This window comes from Anarhichas minor, unplaced genomic scaffold, assembly GCF_050575085.1.
Source record: "Anarhichas minor isolate MPS153535 unplaced genomic scaffold, ASM5057508v1 ptg000027l, whole genome shotgun sequence".
Taxonomy (NCBI): Eukaryota; Metazoa; Chordata; class Actinopteri; order Perciformes; family Anarhichadidae; genus Anarhichas; species Anarhichas minor.
In genome coordinates this window covers 9,942,718-9,962,711 of record NW_027466473.1, presented here as the reverse complement: position 1 = coordinate 9,962,711, position 19,994 = coordinate 9,942,718, and the positions used below count along the sequence as shown (strand labels likewise).

Here is a 19,994-nt window from a genome sequence, read left to right as displayed (position 1 = left end):
TTTAACATGACTAGATATCGACGTCTTGCATTGAAGTTTCATCCGAGCAGCAACAAGGAGACCGGAAGCTCCGAGAAATTCAGCCAACTGGGTGAAGCCTACGAAGTGTTGATCGACCGTGAGTAGCCTCCAACAGGGAGGTCTGGAGAATAATCCACCTCTGACCCACACACATTTAACCTGTATTCACTGCATGGAGACTGGCAGTATGTGTCTACAACAACAGCCTATGTCCTTTGTGACAGCACGGAAAAAGGCAACCTATGACAAGTTTGGTGAGGAGGGTCTAAAAGGTGGCGTCCCGCCTGAGGTTGGCAGCACTGGGGCTTGGTCATCTAAATATGTCTACCATGAGAACCCAGACAAAACATTCAGAGAGTTTTTTGGAGGCGACAACCCATTCGCAGGTGAGAGAAACAGACCATGAAGTGAATGTGCTCATTCAAATGCCATACTCATCAACTAAAGTTGTTTTTTTTTTGCTAGACTTCTTTCTGATTGATGCACCTCTTCAGTTCAGCGGCCTGCAACAAGGAACGGTGAAGACACAGGATCCTCACATGGAGAGAGACCTTTTTTTGTCCCTGGATGATCTCTTCAACGGATGCACAAAAAAGGTTAAGATATCTCGCCGGGTAAGAGCTATTGTGTATGTGAGATAACTATCTTCTTTCACCTCACAGGTTATTCATACATTTATTCATTTTAGCCTCATTTGTGGTAAACAGGTTATGAATGAGGATGGATGCCAGTCCAGCGTCAAAGACAAGATCCTGACTATAGATGTGAAGCCTGGATGGAAAGAAGGCACGAGAATTATTTTCCCCAAAGAGGGAGATCAGGTAAAAGAACAATACATCACCATTAAACAGCTGTACTAATGGTCACTGATAACCATAATATACTGTATTACTGTTCAAGGGGATTTGAACTGTTGTAGTTCCTCTTCTCTACTGACACATTGCTGCCTCTGTGAGAACGGTCAGAAAAATGGGCTGAGAAAGTGTGATTTGTAATGATTTCACTAGTTTGGTTAAAGTTAGCATAAGTTGTTCTAGTTGAGGAGAGGATGAGTTACTTTTGGATAAAAGCAAAGTAAGGCTGTGATCATAGTCTGCATGACTCCTTTACTTCTTTGCCTGTGTAGAATTTCTTACAAGAAAGTGTGTTATGCCCTGAGTTTTGGCTTGTGGCGCTGTCCCTGGTGCTGATTTATCAAACACTCTGTTCGAGCTGATCTCTCAGCTAATGGGACTTCATTATATACAACCCCAGCTTTTAGATGATATGAGATGAATCATAAAGTGGTTATTAATTTGCTTAATACTGAATGTATTTTTTTTTTTTTTTTTTAGCAAGTCTCAATGTGTATTGTAATTATGTTTGGTGAATACGTGTTTGAGATAATGTTGATGAAGCATGACTGGAAACTTGCTCAAGCTGTTGACCACAGAATGCAAGCCTGGATATATGTATCAGGTAAAGATAACAGAAAATAATGCTTAAATATGAACTGCTAAGAAAATATTTCACTGGATCTGATGCAATGCTACCAGTAGGTGGCCTCAGCTGATCTCTTTCAAGGTGCTCACTCATGCTTGTATGAATATATACCGCTTAGTAATTACTGCCTTATTTTTAGTCTCTCTTACCTCTTTTATTTTGCTTGATATGAACCTAACTGCAGGGTTATATGTGTGCTGTATTTTACCTTTAGGGACCAAACCTCATCCCTGCAGATATGGTGTTCATATTGCAACAGAAGAGTCACCCCCTGTTCATAAGACAACACAACGACCTGATCTACAAGGCTCACATCACTCTGAAGATGGTGAGTCATGTTAATGAGAGCCAGAATAATTATGGGTCATACTTAAAGATGTCCTTTAAGCAGAATAAACACTGAGCCTTTCATACAGGCCTTGACCGGGTTCTCTGTGGATGTGCAGACACTAGATGGCAGGCTCATCAGTATCCCCATCAATGACATTGTGCAGTGAGTGGAATACTACATAACTGAATTCATTTTTTGTCATTCCTATTAATGTGACAGTCTCAAAGCTGATTTAACACATGAAGATCAAAACAGAGAGCGCTGATCATAAGAAAGTCCAGCCCTTTATATAAACAGTACACTGATATTACAAAGACATTTCTTGATGAATTGGCATTGTTTCAGGTTTGTGCATCAATTACCAATTTCCTGTCTCTGATTTGTCTCACAAACACAACAGCCCTTCGTACAACAAAGTGGTGACTGGAGAGGGAATGCCGCTGTCCCAGGATCCGTCCCAGAGGGGAAACCTCATCCTTGCTTTTGACATCCAGTTTCCCAAGAAGCTCTCCGCCGAGAGAAAGCATGTGATCAGACAAGCTCTATCTTTTAAAAAATAAACAGATTCTAATACATGTGTTGCCATCCTGTGACTCAAGACTAATGTGGCCATGAGAGAGTGAAGTATCAACGCAATTTGTATAACTTTGACACTTTGAGTTGAAATATACACTAGGAGGCAACAAGACGCAAAGACATTTGTAAACAACACCACTGTGCTACAACACCCGCCTTCTCACAGACAACGATGGTTAGGGTATAGCTGTGAAGTTGTGGTTCGCTGCCATCATGGCTCGCTTCAGCTGCTCGTATGTCACAAACATCACCACGTTCCACGAGCCCAGGCGTAAGAAAGATGGCATGAACCTCAAGGGAACAGAAAAACAACGTGATTGATTGCCACTCGTTCATATCAACCGCTGTTTTGCACATTTACAACCCTGCTCTCTCTTCACCCTCCTCTATAAATGTTAGATTTTTATCCTCACTACTCCTCTCAATATTGTCCGCGCAGTCAATGCTTACCCCTTATAAAAGGCAAGCGGCCCCTCTTTGTTCATCATGGCAGCAGCACAATTGAGGACACTGCTGTACTGGCCAAGAGCAGCGTTCATATATCTTGTCTTGACCACATCAACTGGAGAGGCAGTCACTGTTGTGCACAGCCCAGCGCCAAAGGCCGATACAAAGTGGCAGGGCAGATTGTCTGTGGAGCGAAAGATGAACGTTACTGCACCAAAGAGAAGAACACATGGGGCACAATGTCATGCCTCTGCATCATGTTGTACTGCCGCCATTGTTTTACCTGTCAGGGGAGTGGACTTAAGGAGGGAATCCTTGATGAAATCGTACGTCACCAGCTCAGTGCAGTTGACGATTGCATTTCGTGCAATGTTTGGAGCTGTACCTGCATGATGATATCAAAAAGATTTGTTTTAAGATATGAAAGGAGATTCTTTAATAACAACATAATAATCTTAAACTCAAGCTACTGTACCTTTCCACAGACCACGAATGCCTTCTTCTTTAGCAATGGTCTTGTAAGCATCAATAGTGCTACAGTAGCGTCTGGCTTGCCCAGGACGCCTGGCCTGTGCCTGTAAGCGGACCTTCACTACATCTGTAGGCTGAGCGAAAGCAACCGCCATGGCCCCGGTGGTACATCCTGCAAGCAGTCGAATGCCGATACCAACATCTGAACCAGAGGGGAGGCAGGTGTCAGGCCCGATTGGTGCAGGACTCCCTTGACTAGCTAAGATTGGAATACATTCATAGATACTCACGATCAGAGCCTTTGGTGTAGAACTGTTTGACAGAGTCATAGAGGCCAATGCGGACAGAGGCGAAGCTCATCTGCCTCTGGAGTCCTGCCACCAGTCCACTGTAAAGGCTCCTGGGCCCCTCTGTGCGCACTATGGTGGTGATGGTGCCAAACACTCCACGGTACCTCACTGCAGACCCTTTCCCTGCAGCTGCTGAAGCCCTGAGCTCTCCTTGTATCTGTGCAAGGTACAATGTTATAATAGGTGAGGATAAGAAAGGATGGGGGGGCTATTATATACAGTGTACTCGCATACGGGCACGTTCAATACCGAAATTGTATCTGTTGATGGGAAGTTCAGGTAACATCCCATCAACAGATCAAATTTTACCTGTGACATTTGCAAAAAGCTTGTTTACCTGAAGCCGCACTTTGGCTGTGTCCAGGGGAAAGGTGAGCAGGTCAGCGATGCAGCCTGCAGCTCCTGCTCCTACAAACTTCACAGCTGCTGATGGAGGCACATCTGCAGGTCCAAATCCAACCATTTTTTCAGAATTATTTCGATCAATGGATGGGTTGAAGAGTGGCTTATTATCAATGTGGACAGGACAAAACGCTCCTCCAAAATCTGAAAAAGATAGACCCCAAAACACATTTCATCCAAATGTATTTTATGGAAAAGTGTCCTGAGCTATTGTGTGGCTTATTTAACACCTCCATTAAGCAAAAGGGACATCCTAAAGTAGAGGTTTTAGTGATGCTAAATGAAAGACAGCTGTTCAGTACATTCTTTGCAGACAGGGAAATGCTGGGCTCACATAAGCTAAAGCACATTACACCTAATTTAAAGCGTGAGTTTTGGTTATTAATTCTTACCTTTAATGGAGCAGTTTAGGAAAGAAACATTAGAGATCAGGATTCTCTAAAGGCGTCTCTCTGGCTGAACTTTGTCCCAGCTATACATTGGTTTCCTTGTTTTTCCATAGAAGGTTTTTCAGAAGAGATGAGCCTTAAAATCATACTCCAAATCCTGAAAAACAAAAAAAAAGATATAAGGTAAAAAAACAATACTGAAACAGTATAACAATAGTATAAATATTCCCAGCATAAAGTCACATATACCGTTATTTGAGTTGTAGAAGTTAAAACAATAACCACGTAACAATAGCCAAATTAATCGTTGAATGGACAGGATGCAGTAGTGTGGGGAAGAAAGCCGCCTCTTTAAATACTGCTCTGTTCTTGTTACATCATGGCATGTGTTGCTGGTTGGGCCCCACCCCCCACTGCATATCTATATGGTCTGCCTGCTGGAAGACTGTAAACCTGCCTGCGTGATAAACAGCCTGTGGTTGTGTTTGTCTGATTCTGTATGTGCTGGAACATATTTTGTCTCCGCCTTCTTGGCTTCATCATCAAGCTTCCTCTATGTTGTGTCCTCGGACCGACAACGACGTCACAACAAACAGTAAAAAGCGCGGTTGTGACTGATTAGACAGGCTCAAAGTGAATGTTTTGTGAAAATAAAAGATTGGATTTTCTAACTTGCTAATACAAATTTTGTTACGTCAGTTATCTAAGGTCTGTACATGATGTCATAGTACAGGGAGCGCAGAGAGAAATAAAATGCTGTGTCATGCTGATTATCCAAAAACGCATAGAACAGAGCCCACCAAATGTGATCCGTATGTTCAGACCCTTTGTCTCTGTAAACGTGATCTATGACCTGTTAATGCAATGACTGATGAACAGGGCTATGTAAAACAATGCAGCATTGAGTTATTAGTTTAAGTTGTTGAAGCTGTAAAAAAAATATTCATATAATGTGAAACATATGCAATGTTATGAATGAAGGGGTACATGTTCTTTACATGTATGATGACTCTGTAAATCTGACTGACCCAAGTGTGTTCTGGAAATATTCAGGGCACAACTGAAGGCCATCTAAACAAAGCTGCATTTATTCAGAGGCCCAATGCAAGCTGAGGGCCTTGCTTTCTTTTTCAGTTATTAGTCAGAAGTTATCTCATCTTTACAGCTCTGCTTTCAAGGCACCACCATCTGACATGTTGAGATAAGTGAATTTTTTGTCCGCCGATCTTTTCTGCTGTGAACACAGACACAAACACCTCTCCAATCGGATGTAGCCACTCGTTTTTCTTTCTGGAAGACTGATAATTCAAGAAGAAGGTGTTGTGATGGGGAGATATACTGTAAGTCAGGTGAATAGTCTTCCACAAATATACTTAAATACTAAGCTACTTGTATGTTTATTATTTGGGTTATGTAGAGGTTCTGACTAAGACATGTTTTGAAGCCATTTTTTTGCTGTCTACTTTCCCAAATCACTATATTCTTTATCAAATATGAATTGAATTGTAATATTTCATAAATTTCTCTTACTGGCTGATTTTGGAAAAACTTGCCTTAGTCATCAAATTATAACATGTGAAGTAAATCCTGTGCAGTTTTCTCATTTGCCCGAAGACTTTGAGACGGTGTATACTGCTGATTTCTACCACAATTACACATACTGAATACTGTCCCACTTAGATCCCCAGATGCTCTGATTTCTGTAATCGAATCTAAATCTAATTTATCACTCCACTTCAGTCACTTTATGAAATTTTATTTATATCTAATCACACTTTTTAAACAGTATTCCAGGGTTGGCTGATGTAACACAGCTCAAAAAACATAAAAGTAAAATTCAATAATAAACAAAGAAAAACATGGCACTTCATTTATTCATTTTGGCATCATTTGTCACTGTTTGCAACATATTAATGACTTATCGACCAGCAATAAATCATGCTATTTACAATGAACAGCACAATGATATACCTATAAGTCCCTGATCGCATATACAAACAATGGTAAACATTGTAAACCATAAAACTGAAAGCAACATAAGGAAATGGTCACTGATCTATTGCCCTCTGGGAAAACCTACCCTGAATAACAAATAAAATGACACCGTAACATTGTACACATTATCTCACAGTTCATTCTTGTAAACATCCATCTTCAAAGCTATGTAACAGCAAGCTGATCAAGGTTTTAGTAGCCTATATACAGTATCTGGAAAAGAGATCAAACATACAGTAACCCTGTGGAATTACAATTGCACATCCGTCTTTCACTCCTCAATCAGCATTTTCTGATAGAGGTGCTCTCCCTTACAATCCATAAAATGTCTCTTCATACTTGCATCATTTTGTTATTGCAACGATGCTCTCAGAGTCTGTTTATTTAAGTTGTAGAGCTTCATCTCGCTGCCACGAGTCTTCATGACACCCTTTTCCAACCCCGGGTCACCACTGCATCGTGGTGAAGGTTAGGCCGTTGTGTCTGTGCAGTGCCGTCTAAAAAAGTAGTCAAGCTGAGGTCAAAGCGGCGACTCCCAGTACTGCTGTGTCCTGGTCATACCTCTTTTAATTTGTTCATATGTCACAAACATCACAATGTTCCACGACCCCAGTCGCAAGAAAGAAGGCATGAACCTAAAGGAGACAAAGGAAAGAAAGGTAAGGAAGTGTCCCAAAAAGGTTTTGTTATCATGGTTTGGTTCACCGCTCTGCAAGCGTGTGTTTACCCTTTATAGAAGGCGCTGAGTCCTTCATTTTTCACCATGGTGAGAGCACAGCTGGTAGCGCTCCTGTACTGGCCGTCTGCCGAATTCATGAACCGCGTTTTGATCACATCCACAGGAGAAGCCACTACCGTTGTGCAGAAGCCTGCACCAAAGGCAGCCGTGAAGTGACACGGCAGGTTGTCTGTAGGAGGAAAGAAGCTGAATCACATTCTTCCACAATACTTGATATTTGGAAGTGTAAGAAATTGGAATAATATTTTCAGTTTCTGCGATAATTTCTTTGCTTTTCCGCCACACCTGTCATTAGGTCATACTTCAGGATGAGTTCTTTGATCATGTCATAGGTCACCAGCTCTGCACAGTTTACAATCGCATTACGGGTGATGTTGGGCATACAACCTTAAAAAAAAACAAAAGGAGAACAGTTACTTAGATACCATGATAAGAAACAGATATAATGTTTTTTTCATATATATATATTAGATGTAACATGACAAGCACCTTTCCAAAGGCCCCGTACTCCCTCAGTTCGGGCAATCGTCTTGTAGGCATCCAGGGTGCTGTTGTATCTCCTCCCACCGTCAGCCAGCCGCACCTGGGCTTGGAAACGCACCTTCACCACATCTGTTGGTTGAGCAAAAGCCACAGCCATGGCTCCCGTGGTACATCCCGCCATGAGCCGAGTAACAATCCCGGCACCTGCGCATCATGAGTATTTAAGTCACAATGAAGCAGCGGGAAAGAAACCACCTGGTTCCTATATGACGCAATGATACTCAGGTTATGCAACTCACTCTCAGTGCCTCGAGTGTAGAATTGCTTCATGGAGTCGTAGAGGCCAATTCGGACAGAGGCGAAGCTCATCTGCCTCTGGAGTCCTGCCACCAGTCCACTGTAAAGGCTCCTGGGCCCCTCTGTGCGCACTATGGTGGTGATGGTGCCAAACACTCCCCGATACTTCACCGCATTGGCCCCTTCAACTTTCTGAGACTCTCCCTGAATCTGGACAGTAAAATTACATTCAAGGATTGTTAACAGGTTTAGACAAATCTTAATCAAGACATATTTGGAGCAAACTTGGAGACAAAAAATGTGTCTCCTGCTTCTAACCTGTAGTCTGACTTTGGCGGTATCCAATGGAAAGGTGATGAGGTCAGCAATGCAGCCCGCCATACCTGCTCCGAAGAATTTAACTGCCGCAGAGGGCACCGCGTCTTTGGGCTTGATGCCAACCATTTCTAGGTCTAGGTTGATGACATAAATAGAAAAATCTGCTCTTAATGATTTTTCCCCCAGGACCCCTGTGTATAGCAAACCACATACGCCAAAGAAAGTCATCACTCAGCTCAAGACAGACACACACATCTCACATTTCATCACAGTTTGTTCTGATTACAACATCCACATATCTACAGAAACTGAGGTAAAACCTGATTGTACTTGAGTGTAAAAAAAATATGTGTTCATGCAAAACAAAAATTGCGCATGCCCGTAAGCTTCAAGTTTTTTCGAGAAGTACTCTGGTCTTTAGAATCGGTTCTGTTGTGGAAATGCATTGGGCCATAAACGCTGTTTGAAATGAGACAGCCAGCATGCCACCCCTCACTTCAAAAACTAACATTTATCATGTACTTGCCATCCAAGGAGAGTTTGTATAGTTGTTTTCACACATGTCATTAATAGCTGTATCATTATGATAGCTGAGTAATACAGTATAACTTAATCAGAGGTACAAAACTGTTAATAGTTGATGCACTTCAATATTTATTTACATTGGTTTCATTTTTAAACTAAATATCAAGTGACATAGGTTGAGTTTGAGCTCATGAATACAGTTTCTTTTTTTAAATTACTGTTATTTTTGTGTAAGAGTTTACCTAGATGGTTTTCCAAGAAAGTTGTAATCCAGCTCAGAGAAAGAATACACAATCCTGGAGGCAGTTAGTCCCTTCTGTGTCCCCGTCTCTTTATGTTGAAGGATAAGAAGAAGCTGCTGATTATATAAGCACCTTTTGCTCATGACTGTCGGAAAGCATGACAAGTTGTACCCACCTGTTATGTATATCTCATGTTTACCAGTCTGCGGGACACAGCAGGACATCTGAGCACTTGTTGATCTGTTCCTAACAGTGTCATCATGGTAGCCTGGAACGCACTCACGCACTACGAGCACATATAATCATTGAGAATATGTTCATGTTGTTTCTAATTTCACAGTAAAACTTGCTGACACTATCGTGAATATATTCAAGCTTTAAACCCAGACCTTAAAGTTTACATACCATTTCACACATAAACATGTGGGGACAGCAGCTCGTATTACTACACTGACGTCGAGGAGCATACTTCATGTTTCTATTGGTTGATATATGTGGCCAATCAGACAGAGAGGCCTGTCTGGATTCCCTAAATGTTTTCAGGGGGCATTTGATAAGAGCTCTAGGGTGGATAACTTTTGTCCTACATCCTTTCCTTGGACTTAGTGCCCCGCACGAAATACAAAACTAGTTGAGGAGTTTTAGGAATTCCCTCATCCCTCCTCCCTGCAAGTATTAAAGTTACAAAATGTTCCAGGCAAAGGAACCGCCATGCTTCTCAGCCAATCCATACGGTGAGCGAAGGTGGGTAGACGCACATAGCATCTGTATGTAATCACTCCAGCCATTAGCATCTGTTCAGGCAAACAGGCATCACCCAATGAGAGGACGAGGGAAGGCACTTGCAGTCGAGTGTCGGAGTGCTGCGTGTGCATGCCTCCACACATGTGACTTTCCACAGCAGCTCTAGGTCAGGATTCCAGCTGACGTCAGTCGTGTCGTGCGGTTGACTGTGCAAAACTGTCTCCTCATGTCTAATGTTTCACCTGCTGCTTCATTTGCCAAGACGATGTTCTGTTCCCAAAACTTCAGTGATATTTCTTTACATTGGGACATGCACAGCTGTTTTTTCCCCCGTTTACCGATGCTGAATCTGTTTATCTTGATGCTGCATGTGTCTGGCTACTTCAATAATGTATAGACACTACTGTGTACAGATACAATTAATTCATATTCCATACACCAATATATTTAAATTATTATTAATATTAACATTAGTAATAGTGTTATTTTTAAATGAAGCATACAGCAGAAATTACTTAAGTGAGAACTTATCTATATTTAAACGGAAATTGAACATTGTGTCCACAGTGCACAGGTGTTTGGACAAAGAGATTAAAGGCACTTATCCATTGTTTTCTTTACTTGTCTAATTTGCAAGGCAAAGATGGGACATTGTTAAATCTTAATAATGGTTCAGAAGAGGAAGTGAGGGGTTTTCACCACCTGCTTTCTTGACCCTAAAAGGAGGTTTCTGAGAGCATAACCTTTAAGTACAGTCAGCCCAGTCAACAAGTTGCTGCTCCGGCTTCAACCAGTTTACAGTGACCTCGCCGACAGTCTCTGAAAATTAAACTGAGCAGGCAGAATCCCGTGACCACTCTGTACGCCTGCACTTTAAATACCACGAACTTTGAAACAGTGCTGTGAAACAGCTAATCTCCATTACACTATAAATAAAGACCATTACACTATAAATAAATCAGCCGCTGCGTCAGTGCGAGGTTAGTGGCAGGTGAAATGGCTTGTTTTCCTTATTCAGTCTTAACTTTATTTCAACTAATTAGGTAGGGGATGAAGGAAAGAAGTGGAACCAGCAAGACTGCCAATACATTTATTTGAGTTAAATTGTTGCTTTTAATCCTAATATTTTTAGTATCATCATTACTTGCTTAGTACCAAATCCCATCCATTTGTACCATCTTTATGCTTTTAGGGTTTTCAATCAACTTCGTCAAAAGCTTTTGGAATGAATTTTGACATGCAGTATTTCACAGCACATGTGAAGACACGAGACAGCAAATGGCAGCACCAGGAACAACTCAGCTGTTTGCTAATTGTTCATACGTAGATTTTACTAGCATTGTTCGTCTGAGAGCTTAGTTAGAAAAAACAGACAAAGTATCTGCACATTGTGGCTCTGAGTTAATTCAATAGATTCCAACCTTGAAGGTTTCAAGATCTTCCATTGATTAGAAAACTATTCAGATGTGATTGCCATCAAATAAAATACGAACCCAGCCTAACATCATGATGGCTACAGGGCCTGATACACATCTAGTCTGTCTGTGCAGGATGTTTATAGGCTACGGCTATCATTAAGCTAACAAGAAATAAACAGTATATTACACCAAAATATGTAACAAAATTCGATCTACATCATTATAAACATGTTACTGTAATCTAAATCAAACAAAATCAAAACTCGTAAAAAAACAAATCTCACCCAAATTTCAAAAAGAACAAAAAGACAAATATCCCATCACCCCAGAATTTGGTCGAACTGATAACAACCATGGCTGAAGTCAAAGTGCCTTCAAGCATCTGTCCATGAAATGTTTTCACCATCAGAGAACACACATGATCTGCCATCTGAATGTGGTCCACGAGGAACAGTATGGGCCACATGCTCCACATATGTACATGGTTCATGCATTCTGTTGGAAATAACTGGAACATCCATCCGATCAGATGGTTGGACAGAAAGACTCTATAGCAAACTAATGGATTTGAGTTGAATAATCAATAAATGTTCTTCACAAGTTGCTATTTTTTTTTCCGAATGTGCATTTTGGTAGCAACAATGGAAACTGTTATTCAAATAGGAGGCTTATTTATGGGGGGATTTTGTTGCTGAGAGGGTGTAACCTCAAAGTCGTGACCATTGCCCTCCTTCTGCATTGTGTCGGTGCTGATCAAAGGAGACGATTATCACCTGAGTCCTCCTCACAATCGATGAAGGCATCTTTGTCCCAATGTTTAACTAGCTTATTCACATTCACCTCTTTGTGTCCTCGCTTGTGCCTCTCGCAATCAAATTAGCGAGTCTGCAACTGTAGACGATCAGCTGTCTCAACATACTCTTTATGTAACTGAATCAACAAGTCTCCCATTGAATAACAATGACACAATACAGGACTTAATCTGCAACTTTAGTACTCATAAATCTGCAGTTCCGTGCGTGATAACCACACCGAAACACCTGCTGCTTTTTTCCTAACCATTATTATTAGTATTACTATTATTAGATATTCCTCAAGAAGTCGCCAGCAGGGAAGACACTCTTCTGCACTGCACTTATATTTGTTTTGTCCACAAATTAACAAGCCTCTTCTAAGGGTTCTCCATTGGTTTAGGATACAATACCAAAAACTTAATGGACTTGTGTGAGACACAATTTTCCAAAACAAAATGAATTGTCTTTAATGCAGCTAGGCCAAAATATCCTGACCTTTGCCCCTCATCTCTAAAGAAACTACATTTGCCAAGAAGCAATTCAATGGCGTGATTCATTAGACCCGCCCTGCCTGGCACTCCCATCTTTCAAACTCCACACCTATTATTTATGTTTTGATGACATCACCAGTTCTTTTTTCAGACTTGACAAAGCTTCTCCAGAGCTACAGAAGGCACTGTGCAGAGTGTGCTGGTGCCACCTTGTGTTCAATATTAGGCTGATGTAAGATACAGGATATAACATTATCCTGATATGTGCTCTGGCTTGTGTGTAGTAGTTTCTTAGCTTTGTGATAATGTGGGAAGATTACAGCATCTGTTGAAAAGTTAACTTCAGCTGAGGGAATGTGAAATCTTTTTGAAGTGAGTTTTTATCTCTTGAAATGTTCTCACTTCTCTCCTCAGACAGATTGTGCATGTGCAGAAAAGAAGCTCGCTGCTATTTGGTTTAAATAAATGATGAAACATGGTTTGTTTCTACTATGCAATCTTTCCCAATCTTCAGCGGGCAAACAATAACATGTCGTAAACCACTGATGTGTAGTAGTAGTCAATAGATGGCAGTAATGCTTTACGAGTTCCGTGCCACGCTACTAAGAAATAAAATCGTAGAAGAAGAGGCCGACCAAAAATAATCACAGCAGCAGAAGAAGAAGCGCTAACCGTTAGCCTGTCGGAGAAATATATCCAATGCCTGGCTAGCGTCGGTGCAGGTTTAAAAAAAACAATATCATATGCTGCGAAAGAGAAGGAAGGTCGCATTAAACAGTTCCTGCAGGAGACCGACCCCGCTTTCGACAACATGGAGAAACAGTTGCATTTAAACCTGCTACCCTCCAGACCTCCTATGGCAGGGGGGTTCGGGTCCAGCTCCAAAATGAAAATGGGGTGAGTTAGCTCAGCTAACGTCTTAATAGCATGCTGTCAACTCTGCTGGCTGTCTAACGTTATCTTTTTACTATACGCCATCACGTCAGTGGCTCTCTGTTACGTTGGACTCGTATCTTTACAGCTAACGTTAGCTAGCTAACCTAGCTATTGCTTCCAGAGTTTTGACCAACAGCGGAGGATGCAATGCAATTTAACCCGAAGAGTTGGAATACAACCTACGCATTATAACGTTGTATACACATACAACGAAATTGTATGCTAGTTAGATTTGATTGTGAACAGATCCAGCTGGGCCACCTCCAGGGTCCACTTACACCTCCTTTGTAAGGTCAGGGCTTGTTTATTGTTCTCGTTACAATAGTTGTATGAGCTTGGTTTTGCGTTTGTTAGATCACAAACCCTAAAACATTAACTTTTTTGAAAAGTCCTCGGTCTCTGTTTTCCTGTCAAATAACTAGCCAGCAGCCAGGGGAGCATTGGAGTGCTGTACGTCTGAGGTGAAGATGATAAATGAAGCAGTCAACAGTGAATTGTGGTTTCTCAATTTATTGCTTACATGGCATTTAAATAATCTGGTCTCATCATAATCTTTTATCTATACGGGCCATTTTTCTCTTCAATGATACAGCATTTGACAGTTTGAAAAAACAACTAGTGTCAGAGAGCCAGCTTGTGCTTCTCAAAGATGTCGTGCACCGTGTCTTCTAATAATCCTGCTGCAATATGGGATTGGTTTACATTTCGCTCGTCCTTCTTTCTTCTTCTTTTTTTTTTACAGACCTGGACGAAAGCGAGATTTCTCCCCCCTGTCCTGGAGTCAGTACTTTGAAACCATGGAAGATGTTGAGGTGGAAAATGAAAATGGCAAAGATATATCCTTGAATGCTGCTTGTGTTTGTCCAAAAACAAAAAAAGATACGCATGAATTATTGAGACTTTGGTGTGACAATCACCCAGAGCATTCAAATCCAACTAGGTCATTTCAGATTGAGCTACTTCTTTACACCAGTGTGCCATCTAACTTCAATTTAGTATAGAAGGTAAGCAGTTTATACAATCAATGTTTATTCTCTTTTCAGCAGCATCTACTTATCTTGTAACCGGCACAGCTCTGGTCTCGATTTCCTTGACCACCTTGAACATTTTCAGAATTTACTGCAGCGGTGCCCACGGTCCGGTGCTGCTTCTGCTTCATGGAGGAGGACACTCTGCGCTCTCCTGGGCAGTGTTCACTGTGAGCATAGTGACTGTTACAGAAACTCTATCACCTCTTAACTTTGATATTAATTGGAACATTATGTGGAATAGTTGTGGAGCTGCTCTTTTATTTCAGCATGTTTGCTGTACACTGTTAGATTTCAATGGTTTCCGTATGTGTTTTGGCAGGCTGTCATATTTAGCAGGATCAACTGCAGGGTGGTGGCTATGGACCTTCGAGCTCATGGTAAATATGTGTAGTCATTATCAATCCCCTTTGAATAATGTGTTGCAACAGTATATGCACATATAGACATCCTGTGAGTCTGTGTACAACAGGTTGATCACTGCATCCTGATACTTTCAGCTCATCATTTGCATGCTGTAATAAATGTAACATACCCGTAACATTGTTTGTGAAGACGATTCTAATTTTTGTTTAGTATTGCAATGACGTAGAGTGATGAAATAAAGCAGCGGCAAATGATGACATTTAATTCTCTCATTACCTGCAGGCGACACCAAAGTGAAAAATCCTGATGATCTCTCTGCGGACACGATGGCAAAGTAAGTTGTTGTGTGTGTGTGTGTTTGTGTGTGTGTGTGTGTGTGTGTGTGTAGTTGAACCAGACACTGGAATCTGTGAGAACCACATATGCTCTATACACACTAAAAAGCGTTTGCCTGGAATCACAGAAAATAATGGGAAGCCAGAGGGGGCAGCGATCGTCTGCAGATTTGCGGGACAGTCAGGAGTATCAAGTCACGCACACAGTCAGCTCTGATCTCTACAGCTTCCCACCTAAAGGCCGGGAATGTTTTGGTGCATCCTTACATGGTCTTGCTTTCACAGTTCAGTCCAGGAGGGAGAAAGAGATTTGGAGAGTTTGTTGGGTTCTTGTGGTGGTAGAAATCAAATAATTGTTAAATACGCTCTGTCTCGAGGTTTTAGACTGTATTCTCAGAAACACTGATGCGTAGTAGAAATGGAACACCATTAACAGGTTATCCTTGCTTTCTTCAAAAGGGACATTGGCAAAGTGGTGGAGGTGCTGTATGGCGAGAACCCTCCTCCGATCATGATTATTGGTCACAGCATGGGTGGGGCCATTGCAGTTCACACCGCCGCTGCCAATCATGTACCATCCCTGCTTGGCCTCTGTGTCATTGACGTTGTAGAAGGTAAGTGCTCGCTCCACTATACTAGATGGATATTTTGCAATTTATGACTCTTGTTGACCAAATAACAGGTTGATTTTACTACTTTAAATTAGCAGTGAATTCATACGATGAATGTTCATAATGAAATCATATCAAAAGAGCTCAGTGTATTAATGACACATAGTATTTGTCTGTTGCACTCAGGTACAGCAATGGATGCTTTGAACAGTATGCAGAATTTCCTCAGAAGTCGCCCAAAGACGTTTAAATCTCTGGAGAACGCCATTGAGTGGAGGTAATCACGAGACAGTCTGTGATACTGCTGCAGCTTTGATGTGTGATTGAACCAAATTGTACTTCTCTGCAATTTGGTTAATGTCAACAAACGGTGTCATAAACATTTCTTTACTAAAACCAATAGCAGCCTTTTTTAAAAGCATTTCACTGCTTTGATTGTCCAGTTTTAATTGCATCCATTCTTATTCTAATAGTAGTTTAATAAGTGTCTGAAAAATGTCTTCTCCTTTGCTTTCAGTGTGAAGAGTGGCCAGATCCGAAACATGGAGTCAGCACGAGTGTCAATGGGAGGCCAGGTGAAGAAGTATGTCCACTCGGTCTTTCATCTGTAGGTTGAGTCCCGCATGGTTTGTTGCTCTATGTTCATTTCTGTTCCGATATTCACAGATGTGAGGAATCCACCAGCAGTCCAGCTGTGTCTAATAGCATTGAAGGTATAATAGAAGAGGAAGAGGAGGAAGAGGTGGAGGAAGAGTCCAACAAGAAAAGGATGAAGGAGGACGACCAAGAGGTTTTGTCTCTCTGACTATTTGTCTTTCTTCTGTAGCGTCTATGTGTTTGTGAGAGGTTGGAACGTACCTAAAGGGTTGATTCCTTCCATACAGATAAAAAAGGAAAGTATCTTCACCTGGCGAGTAGAGCTGTCAAAGACGGAAAAATACTGGGAGGGCTGGTTCAGAGGCCTGTCTGCCCTCTTTCTCACCTGCCCTGTGCCAAAACTGCTCCTGCTCGCAGGTTAGATCTCTCACGACATTATTTGGTACTCCAGATACAAAAAAAAAAAAAAGTGTCTAGATAGGCAGTTTTGATGGACTTTCAGGGCAGTCCCACTAGTTTGGATGAATACAAATGATTTTTATTCCAAGCAATTTTACCATTCACCGCACAATTTCACCCCTGATGTACTCCATTGTACAGGAGTGGACAGGCTTGACAAAGACCTTACTATTGGACAGATGCAAGGTAAGAAGGACAAACCGAGATTTTCTGCAGAGTTTACCATTTTTTTTCCCGCCGCATGTGATTTTTGTAGTACAGTAGAATACACGGACCTCAGATATATCCACAATCTCACTGTTTGTTCTCAGGGAAGTTTCAGATGCAGGTCCTCCCTCAGTGCGGTCATGCTGTCCATGAGGACGCACCGGAAAAAGTAAGGGGTGTTTGCCCGAACACATCCTGTTTTTAGTATCGCTTCTTATTTCAGTTGACAGGTCTGCTTTGTTTTGCGTATGTTCAGCTGTCACCCGTTTGATCCAGATTCAGTAACGTAGTCCTCTGTCATCTGTTGCTAGGTAGCAGATGCTCTAGCAACATTTATGGTCCGGCACAAATTCACTGACTTTAAGGAAGGATACCTGTGGTAAGTAAAACTGATTACATGTAACATAATGATGACAATTTTACATACTTTTTGTGTAGAATTATAAGAGAATTTTAACAGCCAGTTTCACAGAATGACACACATTGATTATATAATATAATTTAATATTTTGTGTAATCATTTTGTAATACTCTCTCCGCAGCTAATTTCCGTTTTTCAGTCTATATTCAGCCAGCGACCATAGAGGAAATATTTCAAGATTCATCCACATCCTTGTACAATTTAACAGCAAATTAAAGAAAATACAACAAGCATTATTATTATTATTATTATTATTATTATTCTGTTGCTTTTGTAATGTAGATAATTTGCCTTTGAGCTTTGCCTTATTTCTGTTTTAAAACACTGGGATTTGATTTTTCCTTCACAATATATTTTTTAAGTAATGCGCTCCTTGTTTGAAGTTTTATTTTGAGTGATTGCATCATTCTTAATATGTTTGTAATGTTTGAATTCCAACAATGATTTAAGATCGATGCAGCTAAAATGTCACCCATGCTTGTATATTTGGTAAATGTAATAAAAGGACATTGTGATCATTTTAATTGTGGTAGTTTGAGTATTTATTTTAGTTTTCCATCATCTCTTTTACACTCTTGCGTATGCTGCAGCACCCAAATATTATAACACACATTTAAACTCCCAAATCACACTGTTGGGACAGCTTCTGAGTCTTAAGGTGAAAGATAAAGCCCAGTTTCCACTCACTGCGGTTTAGAAGGCAGCGTGTGTTTTGCTCAAGTACTACTTGAAAAGCGTCTGTAGCTGACACCAGAGTTTGGTTTAGGGAAGATCTCCTCGGCCTCAAGTCTTTTTTTGCAGTCCCACTTCATGGTTTAAGTGTTTGTTTTACATGAAATCTGTTGAATAAAACTCTGGTGTCCAGTCCACATTTGAATTCCTCTTCAGTGAATAGTTAACGCATGACTAGTAGACAGTGACTTTGGCCTGGAGGCCGCAAACAATTTGCCAGATTAAGGAAACGCTCTCACGCTACAAAATCATCTAAAATGTAATGTGTTAGTATTATAGTTGAAGATTAAAATCAGTTATGTTGCCTTTTTTAAATAGAAAATATGAACATTATTTTATGATTATTCTTTATAAGATGAAGCAATGTTCTAATGAACATTTAATAACCATGAGTGTTGTAAAGAATGATGTTGAACACCTGAGTACCCTTGTTGGTGTTTACATGTTGAGTTCTCATGTCCCTATCTGAATAAAATATGATTTATATTATTTTTTTCACAATTTTGAACATTTGCAACTTGCAGTTTTATAATGCATTTCTTTCTCCACACCACCCTAAATAGGGAAAGTCAGACCTGTTCTCCTGCACTTTGTTCACAAAAAGTTTTCTAAACTTTAAGAAGGTGATGTGTTTTTCTTCATTGAGCCTGATTCACTCCAGGGAATGAAAGGCAGGTTTTAATTGTCCCTCCATGGATCAACACACTTAGAGATGTATTGCAATTATGTGCAACATAAATATTTGAATTATTAATGACTGTCCTCTAAAGAATTAGTCACAGAGGTCATTATGAGATGTGAATCTGTAAACAAAGTTGGCATGTTGTTCTGAACAGAAGTTCTTTTGGAAGCCTCATTTTGAGCCTAACGATTAATATTCTGTACTCAATAAACATTTTCAGCAAGGTCTTAAAAGCATGTATGGGATAAAGTTAAAGCAGAAAAGTGCAGAATTTACAAGTGGCTGGAGAAGATGAAACCTTTTAAATAATCCAGTACAGTGCCACAGATATACTGTCAATAATCAAATTCTGTATTTTCTTCCTGTATAGTAACTACAATTTTCTTAAGTTGCGATATTGTGTTTATGAGGCCGGGTACACAGAATCACTGTTGAAACTAGTTCAACCTGTTGCTGGGTCTAAAAAACTTCTTGCAACAACGCCCTAACTTAATCTAGCACCACTAATTGGTCAAAATGTCCTTATAACAGTTATGTTTATGACAGCATATCTTCAAACTCCTGTGTGTTATGCATTTGTTTTGTCACTGCCCCGTCTTATTTATGCATAATACATTTTTGAGTTACATGACAAATCTTATACTTGCAGTAGATACATTTCACATTCATTAGGCAATATTCTCTAAGTTTTTACCAAAACCTTAATATTTTTTAAGTTGAATTCAATTTGTATAAGGAGCAACATACACATTCAGGGCATTGATATAGTATCAAACAACTATTTGCTATGTAAGGATATAGTGGAGTAATGTCTACCTGTGAGGGGTGCCCCATGATTCACTGACCGAAGGGGCATGCAGCTCGCCTACACGTTTAGCTGAAGCGATGGCAAGGAGAAAAAACATTTTGGCTGACAGTCATCTCGGCTCTGCCCGTGCCAGGGGTTCAAACGGAGGCAAGCATAGAGGGTGTTCAGTACCAAGGGTAGGTCCCATGCAGGGGGCCTTCGGGGCGCTCGTGGGACGCAATCGCAGAGCCCCTTTTAGGAAGAGGGACACCAGCCTGTGGCTCCCTACTGTGTCATTGTCGACCTTAGCATGCTGCC

The 19,994-nt window shown here is 40.8% G+C and overlaps 3 protein-coding genes across 9 annotated transcripts; 1 reads left to right on the top strand and 2 right to left on the bottom strand.

The window, feature by feature from the left end:
* Window positions 1–2,099: 2,099 nt before the first annotated feature.
* LOC142959828 (dicarboxylate carrier UCP2-like) lies at window positions 2,100–4,878 on the bottom strand. Its single transcript, XM_076101313.1, has 8 exons — window positions 4,719–4,878; window positions 4,473–4,626; window positions 4,016–4,224; window positions 3,619–3,835; window positions 3,333–3,530; window positions 3,141–3,242; window positions 2,861–3,041; window positions 2,100–2,701 (listed from the first exon to the last, which is right to left on the bottom strand). Exons 3-8 carry the CDS (start codon window positions 4,139–4,141, stop codon window positions 2,587–2,589), a joined length of 939 nt encoding a protein of 312 aa, XP_075957428.1. The 5' UTR covers window positions 4,142–4,224; window positions 4,473–4,626; window positions 4,719–4,878; the 3' UTR covers window positions 2,100–2,586.
* An 82-nt stretch (window positions 4,879–4,960) lies between these two features.
* On the top strand, window positions 4,961–17,999 carry LOC142959825 (protein phosphatase methylesterase 1-like). 6 transcript variants are annotated; one of them, XM_076101306.1, is made up of 15 exons: window positions 4,961–5,818; window positions 7,078–7,123; window positions 14,194–14,263; window positions 14,565–14,649; window positions 14,802–14,859; window positions 15,128–15,179; window positions 15,640–15,794; window positions 15,978–16,068; window positions 16,309–16,374; window positions 16,458–16,581; window positions 16,676–16,805; window positions 16,989–17,033; window positions 17,159–17,223; window positions 17,366–17,433; window positions 17,597–17,999. In XM_076101306.1, the coding sequence occupies exons 1-15, from the start codon at window positions 5,795–5,797 to the stop codon at window positions 17,598–17,600; spliced, it is 1,083 nt and encodes a 360-aa protein (XP_075957421.1). In that variant the 5' UTR covers window positions 4,961–5,794; the 3' UTR covers window positions 17,601–17,999. The 6 variants fall into 6 exon arrangements, with proteins under 6 accessions (XP_075957421.1, XP_075957422.1, XP_075957424.1 ...); XM_076101307.1 differs by having other exon boundaries at window positions 4,962–5,809; XM_076101309.1 differs by lacking the exon at window positions 7,078–7,123 and having other exon boundaries at window positions 4,971–5,809; window positions 14,194–14,289; window positions 14,559–14,649.
* LOC142959826 (dicarboxylate carrier UCP2-like) lies at window positions 6,210–13,443 on the bottom strand. 2 transcript variants are annotated; one of them, XM_076101311.1, is made up of 7 exons: window positions 9,244–13,443; window positions 9,073–9,156; window positions 7,986–8,439; window positions 7,693–7,890; window positions 7,489–7,590; window positions 7,192–7,372; window positions 6,210–7,099 (listed from the first exon to the last, which is right to left on the bottom strand). In XM_076101311.1, exons 3-7 carry the CDS (start codon window positions 8,425–8,427, stop codon window positions 6,985–6,987), a joined length of 1,038 nt encoding a protein of 345 aa, XP_075957426.1. In that variant the 5' UTR covers window positions 8,428–8,439; window positions 9,073–9,156; window positions 9,244–13,443; the 3' UTR covers window positions 6,210–6,984. The 2 variants fall into 2 exon arrangements, with proteins under 2 accessions (XP_075957426.1, XP_075957427.1); XM_076101312.1 differs by lacking the exons at window positions 9,073–9,156; window positions 9,244–13,443 and having other exon boundaries at window positions 7,986–8,193; window positions 8,302–8,458.
* Window positions 18,000–19,994: the final 1,995 nt, after the last annotated feature.

What these genes read in the sequence shown, in the direction of transcription:
- LOC142959828 (XM_076101313.1), bottom strand. Translation starts at nt 4,141, where the DNA reads ATGGTTGGATTTGGACCTGCAGATGTGCCTCCATCAGCAGCTGTGAAG. An exon ending in CATTCGTGGTCTGTGGAAAG is followed by an intron (nt 3,243 to 3,332) that starts GTACAGTAGCTT and finishes ATCATCATGCAG; the next exon opens with GTACAGCTCCAAACATTGCA. An exon ending in CCGCTTGCCTTTTATAAGGG is followed by an intron (nt 2,702 to 2,860) that starts GTAAGCATTGAC and finishes TGTTCCCTTGAG; the next exon opens with GTTCATGCCATCTTTCTTAC.
- LOC142959825 (XM_076101305.1), top strand. Translation starts at nt 13,327, where the DNA reads ATGGAGAAACAGTTGCATTTAAACCTGCTACCCTCCAGACCTCCTATG. An exon ending in TCTCCTGGGCAGTGTTCACT is followed by an intron (nt 14,650 to 14,801) that starts GTGAGCATAGTG and finishes GTGTTTTGGCAG; the next exon opens with GCTGTCATATTTAGCAGGAT. An exon ending in TCTGCGGACACGATGGCAAA is followed by an intron (nt 15,180 to 15,639) that starts GTAAGTTGTTGT and finishes TTTCTTCAAAAG; the next exon opens with GGACATTGGCAAAGTGGTGG.
- LOC142959826 (XM_076101311.1), bottom strand. Translation starts at nt 8,427, where the DNA reads ATGGTTGGCATCAAGCCCAAAGACGCGGTGCCCTCTGCGGCAGTTAAA. An exon ending in AGTACGGGGCCTTTGGAAAG is followed by an intron (nt 7,591 to 7,692) that starts GTGCTTGTCATG and finishes TTTTTTTTTAAG; the next exon opens with GTTGTATGCCCAACATCACC. An exon ending in GAAGTATGACCTAATGACAG is followed by an intron (nt 7,373 to 7,488) that starts GTGTGGCGGAAA and finishes TTCCTCCTACAG; the next exon opens with ACAACCTGCCGTGTCACTTC.